Source organism: Electrona antarctica (genome assembly GCF_951216825.1).
Source record: "Electrona antarctica genome assembly, chromosome: 1".
NCBI lineage: Eukaryota > Metazoa > Chordata > Actinopteri > Myctophiformes > Myctophidae > Electrona > Electrona antarctica.
Genome location: NC_136806.1, coordinates 44,283,006 through 44,293,005, shown reverse-complemented (window position 1 = coordinate 44,293,005; position 10,000 = coordinate 44,283,006). Strand labels below are relative to the sequence as shown.

Here is a 10,000-nt window from a genome sequence, read left to right as displayed (position 1 = left end):
CTTTTTGGATCCATAGAAGCCTAGAGCATAGAATGCTCTCAATGCGTCGCACATTGAGTCGTGAGATTTTATTTTGCTTTAATCCATGCTACCATCTACCTATCAATAAAGGCATAAAATGCCCCCAAAAATATCTTTAATTAAAAAAAAATAGAATCAGGGGGAGCGAGAGGAGAGTGATACAGAAGGAGAGACAAGGAAGGAGGAGGAAGATGGAGGGGGACAGGTGAGGGGACGGAGTTGGAGAAGAGAAAGAAGAAAGCAAAGAGATGAGATGCGGCGACGAGGCAGGTGCTTCACTGCCGCACAAGCATCCAATCTTTTGTGCTTGATTTCTGTCTGTGTGTGTGTGCTTGCATCCGTGAGTGTGTGTGTGCTTGAGCAGTGAAGCATGGAGCTGCTAAGTTGGGCCACTGGCCTGTTTGTCTGACACAAAAAGCTGCTAATTACTGCCACAATGTCTCCTAGTTAATTAAACAGTACACAGACATAAACAAAGAGAGAGGGAGTAAGGGAAGAGAGTTAGAGAAGATGGATGGGGCCAGAGAGAACGAAGAAAGGAGAGAGAGAGAGAGAGAGAGAGAGAGACCATTACCAGGCAGTTGTGGGAGCACTGAATCAAAACAGTGTGGTGACTCCTGTCATTCGCAGTGGTAGGTCTTTCTCTCTCTCTCCCTTTGCCTATATTTCTTAATGTCTCTTTCCTCTCTCTATCTCTCTCTCTCTCTACTCCTCAGAACTCCTCTATTCTCCCTTGCTCTCTCTTTCCCTCCACCCTCCAATATAACTGTCACACACACACACACACACACACACACACACACACACACACACACACACACACACACACACACACACACACACACACACACACACACACACACACACACACACACACACACACACATCCTTGCTGTGTCTCTCCCACATGCACACAAACAGCAGGGTTTTTTTCTTTCTGTCGTTCAGTTCTGTGGGTTAGTGGACAGCACATGGAGATAAAACGGCACCAGATGTTTCCACACAATCACTTTTTTTTTTACCTCCGAGAATGTTCTGTTCTGCTTTCTGTCCTTCTCTCTTTCTATGGATTTAGATCTAATTGTGCTTTGCGCTTCCTCATACGCACGCACGCGCACACACATATACACGCACGCACCCATGCACGTCGTACGCAGCACACACGTTTAGTCCATTACAGTCCAAGCTGGAGTTGAACGTTGATTGGTTCATTCACCGGGTCACAACCCCCGACCCTGATTTTGGAGTGGACCCTGTTTGATGTTGCGTAGGATGTGTGTGTGTGTGTGTGTGTGTGTGTGTGTGTGTGTGTGTGTGTGTGTGTGTGTGTGTGTGTGTGTGTGTGTGTGTGTGTGTGTGTGTGTGTGTGTGTGTGTTTCTTGATCTCCATTATTTCCAATATGACAGAGTCCTTAAAATGAATATATATTTTTGTGGGGGTGAACTTTGTGGGGTGAACTGCACAATAATATCTTAATGTTAATTTAACTCAGTGTCTCTCTCTCTCTCTCTCTCACACACACACACACACACACACACACACACACACACACACACACACACACACACACACACACACACACACACACACACACACACACACACTCTATAGGCACACACCTGATTTATGCATTTTCTACCGAGGATGTGTGTATGGCAGTAAAACTTCTACTCACACATGGTCCACAGCTTAGCCTCATGCCTGTCCATCAAACTGTGTCTCACTCCCTACTCACTCCTGAGAGAGAGAGATAGAGATAGAGAGAGTAAGGGGGGGGGGGGGGACATAGACTTTTCATATTATTTAATAAACATCAATGCAACATCACCTGCTCCTCTTTGAGCTCTGATCCTGTACCATATCATAGAAACGTGATGAAAAACAATAATGTTGGTGAAAACATCTTTCTCCATTATGGTGGCCTGCAACCCCAATCTTCTGTGCTAGTCCACCTGTACTATAGAGTCAAATATATAGGCACGGCAAGGCAGGCAGTAAAACACACATCTGATGAATGTCATATATGGAATTGAAACATTGTGTTTGTAAATGTGTGTGTGTGTGATATTTTTGTTATTTATTTTCCCCAGTCCCTCCAGATGTTGGCAGAAAATAAATTTTCTGTTGGGTTACAAATTTAATCCAATCAAGAGGGAGACTCTCACTAAGATCATTTTATCAAAGCTCCATTTTCCCATCACTTCCAATTTCACTTGTTTATGGTGAATGAGTTCTCTCTCCTGATTGGGAATACCATCCTGAAAATATTTTTTTTCTGTTTACTAACAATTTACAATTTTACAATTTAGGCATTTAGCAGACGCTCTTAATCCAGAGCGATTTACATTAAGCAATAACAAAAAGCATGGCATACATCACATATATAAAAAGTAGTTATCATGAAACATGCGTAAGCTAAGAACGTAACAGTGGAGTATATATGTAAACTATACATACTATTACTATACATATTATATATTATACATGTGTACTATAAAGTGCTATGACTACATAAAATGCAATTCTAGTGCTGTATACGTAATATGCTATACGTCTGTTTAAAATACTATCTAAGTCTACATAAAGTGCTACATTTAAAATACTATCTAAGTCTACATAAAGTGCTATCTAAGGGGCTAGTGCTACGGGCCATGGTGGAGTCTGAAGAGGTGGAGAGACAGGGAGACCTATACTGAACAACACTCTATAGGCCACAGAGCGTGCACACTATTCAAAGTAATAATGCGACAGAAAAGAACATGGCAGCCACATCCATTGAGTTGGATTGATTGTTATGGGAATATAGAGCTATCTAACACTTATTTCAATAAAGAATATCAAGGCACCACCTTTAACCTTTTCCTTAAAGATGGAGTGCCATGATTTTTGTATTCTTTTTTTTAGATTATGAGGTGACAGTACTTCATTAGACCCCTTGGCATGGTTATATGCAATTATGTCTTGCCTTTGTATTTAGGGTTTTTTCCTGGAGGCTGAAACCTTGACAGTCAAACGTGCCAATTAAAAAGAACAGTGATATTTTGACATCACAAAATATATCCTAAACCCTCTTTATCATACAACAACAGCTGTGCGTGCAGCTTCAGTTCAGGTGGATCACCACCCATCACCCACCAGGCAAACCAGGTATACTTAATTAACTGGTGGGTGTGTCCACATAAAAACAACATTTTAACAAATACTGTACACTTTTTAGAAAGACATCTTCCTCCTTATATAATAATACCTGATGATCATGTTTTAGGGTGGAAAAAATCACGGCACTCCATCTTTAAATCAAATTGCAGTTAAAATTCCTACTGGGAGAGTGTAGCGCTTTGTTCCAATGTGCTTAAACAAGACGTCAAAGCAGAAAATGACATTGCTAACCTAATCTCCTCAGATTGTTTCAGTTTTACAGGTCATGACCTCTATGGTCTTCAGCCTAGACTTTGGAAGAACCAGAAGAGTAGCACCTGTGAGAGGGAACATAATGTACTCAGAATACAATCTACAAATCAATTCTAAAACTCACAGTAAACCATAATAATAACAGTGATTTTAGGGAACTGTGCAACGTGTTCTTGAATTTCTGGCTCTTGTAGAGAAAGAATTTGCATAGAATCAGCATTCACTCTGGTTTCACAGTCAGAGTCAGTCATTTTACTGCCAAATACCAAGGACTTTGCTTTGACATGTGGCACAATGATAACCCAACATTAAATGATTAATACAGGACTGCTGACATAGACTCACATACGACAGGACAACAGGACATAGAGCATTGCATATGCTACTCAGCTACAACCATCGGACACAATATTAAACCAGTGGTTTTCAACCCCTTTCATATCAAGGTCCATTATTTATTCGGCCCACGGACCACAATTTTATTTAGCCTCTCAGACCAAAAACTTTTAATGTTTTGTTGTCGTTGGATAATTTTGTCCACAATTCCATGCTGTATTGATGTGGTACCATAGATAGGTGAGATAACAGGCAAACCATCAAAATAACAATTCTTCTACATTCTCTAATTGTGTAGAGACTGTAGACTTCTTGAAAATTAACTGTAAATGAACTCTTGAGAGCTTACGGGTCCATTTGGTCTCATTTTACGCTCTCAAGAGTTAAAGATCTATAAGGGTCAATTGGTTAGCAACTCTCCATCATTTAGTTGGGGACCACCTGGAACCCCCTCAAGGACCACTGGTGGTCCCCGGACCACTGGTTGAGAAACACTGTTTTAATCTAATAGCACGACAAGTCGTGTTAACTTCATCTGTAGTAAGTCTTAATTATGTAGAAGCCTAATAGGCCTACAAATATGCATCATTATGAAATGCAGAAAACTTCCATACAAATTAATGGGCACATAAACAAACATACAATACATACAAGTGAAATAATAATAATACAATTGTTATTTTAAAAGTACAATGTCGTCTTCTGTTCAAAAACAAACACTGTTACTTTTCAGGATTCAAATAACAATAGCATAAGTAGAAAAAGTACAAAGCAACTGTCGTTTAGTGCCCCGTGTTTCCAGCCCGCGTTTTGAGCTTGCGGGTCTGCTACTTTCGCTGTAGTATGATCAAGTAGGGCGTTCATTTACGGGGAAAGAAAACAAAAGCACAAAAGGTTAAGATATGGAGAGAGATAAGAGCCCAATGATCATGTGAAGGAATGAATCCAGATGATCTCATGATGGATGGATGTTGGTTACCACTAGAGGGAAGCAGTGCTTCTGCAACATGTTCAGAACACGACACTGAGTAGAGTCACAATGGGCTTGATTTACAGCATGTAGGACTTTACTGCACCACGGCTGTCACTCTGTCTCTGATCCTCCAGCACTGTTTGGAGAGTAGCCTATACTCACATAGGATGAACAGGGAGGGGACACGTGCTGCCTGGTGGCATTATAGTCCCACTGTATTTGATTGTTAGGGCGCACCGGTTTTCATGCATGGGAAGGGTAATATTATATTTTGCGTAGACGCCCCATCTGAAAGGCATTGCGCCAGGGAACCCCAGAAGAGAAGGTTTTGTAAACATTTGCGATATTTATCAAAAATGTTCAAAAATAGCTGTACAAGCTCAGAGTGTGGCACGAAGTGACATGATGATGATGATGATGATGATGAAGAAGTGACATGATCATGCTATTTTTGAATAGCCAACATATAAATGAATAAAGTGATTAAAACACCCCCCTGGTTCCCACTCAAGGACCCCTAGGGGTCCCCAGACCCCACTTTGAGAACCAATGTACTAGGGAAGTTTGCTGACTGCAAATTCAACCCTAATCTATGCAAGGTCAGAGATAAATAACAAATAGTAGTAATAGTCTATGTAAGTGAACATTGGTAAGACCGTTAAACCACACGTTATTATTCCGACCAGGCATTTGAATGCCATACTATAGCTGCTTTCAGCCAAACAGCGTCTCAGTCTCAGTGGTTCGGAAATATTCCAGAAACTGTCAAGTTAACCAACCAATGTCAAAGAATTGAGCAATGTTATGAATTATTATGGTAGGAGGAATTGAGGCTTAGGCCTAGTAAGGTCTATAAAAGCACGAGGGTTTAAGGAACAACACTGCAAAAACAAAACAACAGATTACGTATTATTTGGGTCATGAGGAATGAATAAAGCATGACAAAACGCAGTTGTGGTAATTGCCCACAAAAAGTCCTGTATAAATTATTGTCAAAGTGCTGCCCTCATAACAAATGATTGTTTAAAGTAGTGTTCCTACTGAGTTTATATGGCAGGCCAAACTTATTCTGCATGGGGAAGATGCAGAGGCAGGGTCCCATGCACAGACCAAAGGTTTCTGGTAAAAGTAGACTTTTGGTGAGAGACAGAGACAGAGAGACAGAGAGAGAGAGAGAGAGAGAGAGAGAGAGAGAGAGAGACAGACAGACTTTTGGTAGGGAGAAGGAGAGAGAGAGGGGGCATAGGTATACAGGGGGCAGAGTAGAGGGGGGTTGAGAGAGAGAGAGAGAGAGAGAGAGAGAGAGAGAGACTTTGGGTAGAGTGGAGTCAGAGTGTGTTTCTGAGTCATTCTCACTACTCCAGACGCACCAGCAGCGAGTGTTGCGCTGCGCTTATGAACAAACTCTCCACAACTCTTACTTTTATCACTTACCATGGCACGGAGTGATGTTCACTGGGCGGCTTGAGCTTTCTTCTGGCATTGGAAACTTTATTTCAGGACCTTTTTCTCCCTCTCGTTTTGGGCTGTTTGCGAATAGATAATTTATGTTGTCATTAAGGAAATAGTGGAGACTTTTACGCATCGATTTAAGTGATGGTGCGCGACTGAGTTTTAAAAGGAAAACGTGTTTTCCCACAGGTCTCGGAGCTAATCTTGTAAGGGACCTGTGGAGCAGCTCAATGGGGTTCTGAATGAGCGCAACTTCTAATCGATTTTTCTCGGGGAAACTCTAGTCCAACTTCCGAAACAGCGAAGTTTAGCCTACCGGCTTTCCAATTTTCAACGCTTCTAGACTTTTTTTTCTTTCTTTTTCCCCCCCTTGGATCCTCATCTCTACAGCGTTTTCCCCTCATTTCATTCCGCGGGATTTCCATTAACTTTTCCCACATTTTTTCGGAGGATAGCCTACCATCATGCCTGGGACCGGGCCGTGGGGACGGGGACTTTGGGCCGTGCTCGTCGGGCTGCTGCTGTGCGCCTCGCCGGCGGACGGATGCCCCCAGAGGTGCAGCTGCTCCGGGTCCCATGTGGACTGCCAGGGCCAGGGATTTAGGACCGTGCCCAAGGGAGTACCGAGGAACGCCGAGCGACTGTAAGTACTTTCGCCAATAAACACACAAGCGTTGTTGACCCAGTTCACTGATTAATAGGCCTAATTAGCAACAGGTTTGTTTTACGCTGGTGTACCACGGCTGAGCGCTGCTCCCATTAATTAACATGTGATCAATAAACTCACCATTTCTCACAGGGAACCGTTTCCCTGACTTGTTAACATTTTGTCATTACATGACATTAAGGTCGCTGCGCATGCCATTTCTATATTCTCTTATTATCACTGACAATGTCAGTCTGACATACAGTGAGTTGAGTATTTATCAACTTAATTAGCTACACAGGACGTGGTGGTGGTTTATTTGTTGTTAACATTTTCAGACCTATACGAGCACGGTCGTTTGGAAATTAAGCAGGTCGCCTGAAACTTCAATACAGGCTGCAGAAATATACAATTATGTTTGGTCTGTGCGCGGGTATATAGAAGCATGGACAGCACGAGCCAGTTCGGGAGGGATTGAAATTGAATAAAGTGTAATAATAGCCTAACTTTGATGTAAACACGACTCGGGCAGTTTTAGAACCAAGATTCAAGAAAGACTCCAGAATTATTGTGAAGAACTTCAATGTGTTGAGGAAATATTTTTATGCAATGCAAGCTCATTCAAGTTTTAATCGAGGTCACTGCGTGTGAATTTGTGTCAAGATAATTACTGCCAATCTTGTGTCATCATTATTAACCAAAATGTTCACAGGACAATACAGACAAAAGTCAAAACGTCCATTTGACTTTCTGACATAAAACGAGACTGAATGAATATAGGCCCTGATGCCTATATAGCCTACTTGTTAAATGCTGAACTCAACTATATAAAGTCAATGTTTCCTGGTTCTCAATGGTTGGCAACTTGGCATTGGCAATGGTTGGCAACTTGGCATTGGCAATGGTTCTCAAAGTGGGGTCCAGGGGCCTTTGAGGGGGTTCCAGGGGGTTGATAATAATGATAATAATGGCACAATTTAACCAGTTTATCCATTTATATGTTGGCAATTCCAAAACAGCAGATCTACAAGCTGTGAGCTTGTGTACACAAATCTTCTCTTCTGGGGGTCCCTTCAATTTGTGGGTCCTTGCTTGGCATGAAAAAGTTTGAGAACTAGTTTAACTTTTTCTGATATTGGGGGCTGACTGTACTGTACCAAATGAAGGAATACAACTAACATTGTATTACTAAAGACATAAATCATGACCTCTAGCCTGATCCTTAAATGTGCACACACGTGCACGCACACACACACACACACACACACACACACACACACACACACACACACACACACACACACACACACACACACACACACACACACACACACCTCTCCTGTTAGGGGTATATGGAAGCCATTATGTGTGATAACGGAGCAGCTAAAAGCCCTGCGGGGATCAACAACAAACCCTAACCCCTGAGACAACAAACACAATCAGTAGAGAGTGAGAGAGTGTAGGGAGAAGTCGAGACGAGGAGGAGAGGGAGATGGTGAGGTTGAGAGAAGGGGCACAGAGGGAGAGAGTCAGAGAGCAATGCCTGCACACACATTTAACCAGTCAGCTTGTTGGTCAGAAAAGTAGCACAAATAGCTCATATACAAGCTTACAACACATGCAATTTTGGATTTTTTTTGTGTCTATGATGACATACTGTATGTATCCAAAAATATGGACGCCAAGTTAACAGTGGTTAATAGCAGTGGCCTCTCTCTCTCTCTGTCTGTGTGTGTGTGTGTGTGTGTGTGTGTGTGTGTGTGTGTGTGTGTGTGTGTGTGTGTGTGTGTGTGTGTGCATGCTGCCATTCACGTGGACAATTTGGTCTGAAGTGCAGGCTTGGCTAGTAGCTACTACAGCACGTGTTTGTGTACTGTAAATTGTGTACATATCCATAATTTACAACCTGCTAAATTCATCGTGTGTTAACTGTGAAGTGTGAACGTGTAAAAAACTGACCCTTCTCTAATTTAAACACTCTCAATGTTAAACTAACACTGAGGGTTGTACCGTGCGGGTGTGTGAATCCCACACACACACACAACCCACTTAAGCCCCCCTTGATTGAGTGGAGTCCCTCAGGGCTCTATAGCAGTGCTTCTCAACCTTTTCAGGACACGACCCCCCAATATAATCATATTTGAACTGGGGACCCCCCACCATAATCATATTTGAACTGGGGAACCCCCCACCATAATCATATTTGAACTTGGGACCCCCCACCATAATTATATTTGAACTGGGGGCCCCCCATTCCCAACATAATCATATTTGAACTGGGGATCCTGCCGCCCCCCCAAACATAATCATATTTGAACTGGGGACCCCCCAAAATAATCATATTTGAACTCGGGACACCCCCAACATAATCATATTTGAACTGGGAAATAATCATATTTGAACTGGGGAGTGGGGACCCCCCACCCTGACAACAAGCACTTGGAATGTAGGAGTTGAGGCAATTACATTTAGTTTGACTCTGTTTCACAAATAAATATTGTGAAAATAGCAGCAAAATAGCTATATTTCTATTATTTTGCCAATGTTTCACCAGTTTTATAGTAGTTTGTTGATTACTTTTGATGCAGCAATGGTCTTTTTTTTCATTTTTTTTAATTTGTCACTTCACTGTCATGTGAGGAGGACCCCCCTGGGGGTCCCGACCCACAGGTAGAGAACCACTCCACTATGACTATGCTAGTGTGTTTTCTGTTATTGTGGTGAAAGCTTTCACGTTAAAATGGCCTCTCGACGACACGCTCACTTAACGCCACGCTGCAGAGTTGAAGTGGTTCGGAAACACACCGAGGAGTCTTCCCCCCAAAAGACATTTACACCCTGACTAAAAAACTAATTAGTAGCAGGGCTGTGTGAGCGGGCCCTGCATGGGTGCGAGGCGAGGTGGGATCAGAGGAAGTATGTGTGTGTGTGTGTGTGTGGGGGGGGGGGGGGGGGGGGAGGGGGGGGGGACCAGCCTCTTGCCATGGCTCCCCTGGGTGAAATATTTGGTGTAGCAGCCCTGCCCCTTCTTCCTTCTTCTCGCTCCAGTGAGTCTATGTAGAACTTTATATTTATGTTTCTTCCATTGATTTAACCAGGTCAAACTTTTCTTATATTTCACCCTTCATTCCTTGTTTGCCTCTTTCCCATACACTCTCTC

At 42.6% G+C, this 10,000-nt stretch overlaps 1 protein-coding gene across 1 annotated transcript in view; it reads left to right on the top strand.

The window, feature by feature from the left end:
* Positions 1 to 6,658: 6,658 nt before the first annotated feature.
* The window catches only part of LOC306920415 (platelet glycoprotein Ib beta chain-like), a gene marked incomplete at both ends in the record, with an annotated part of 196,011 nt that continues 192,669 nt past the window's right edge, over positions 6,659 to 10,000 (top strand). The window contains one exon of the mRNA XM_079497165.1: positions 6,659 to 6,837. Within this exon, the coding sequence (XP_079353291.1) occupies positions 6,659 to 6,837 (179 nt within the window). The remainder of the gene's footprint in view (positions 6,838 to 10,000) is intronic.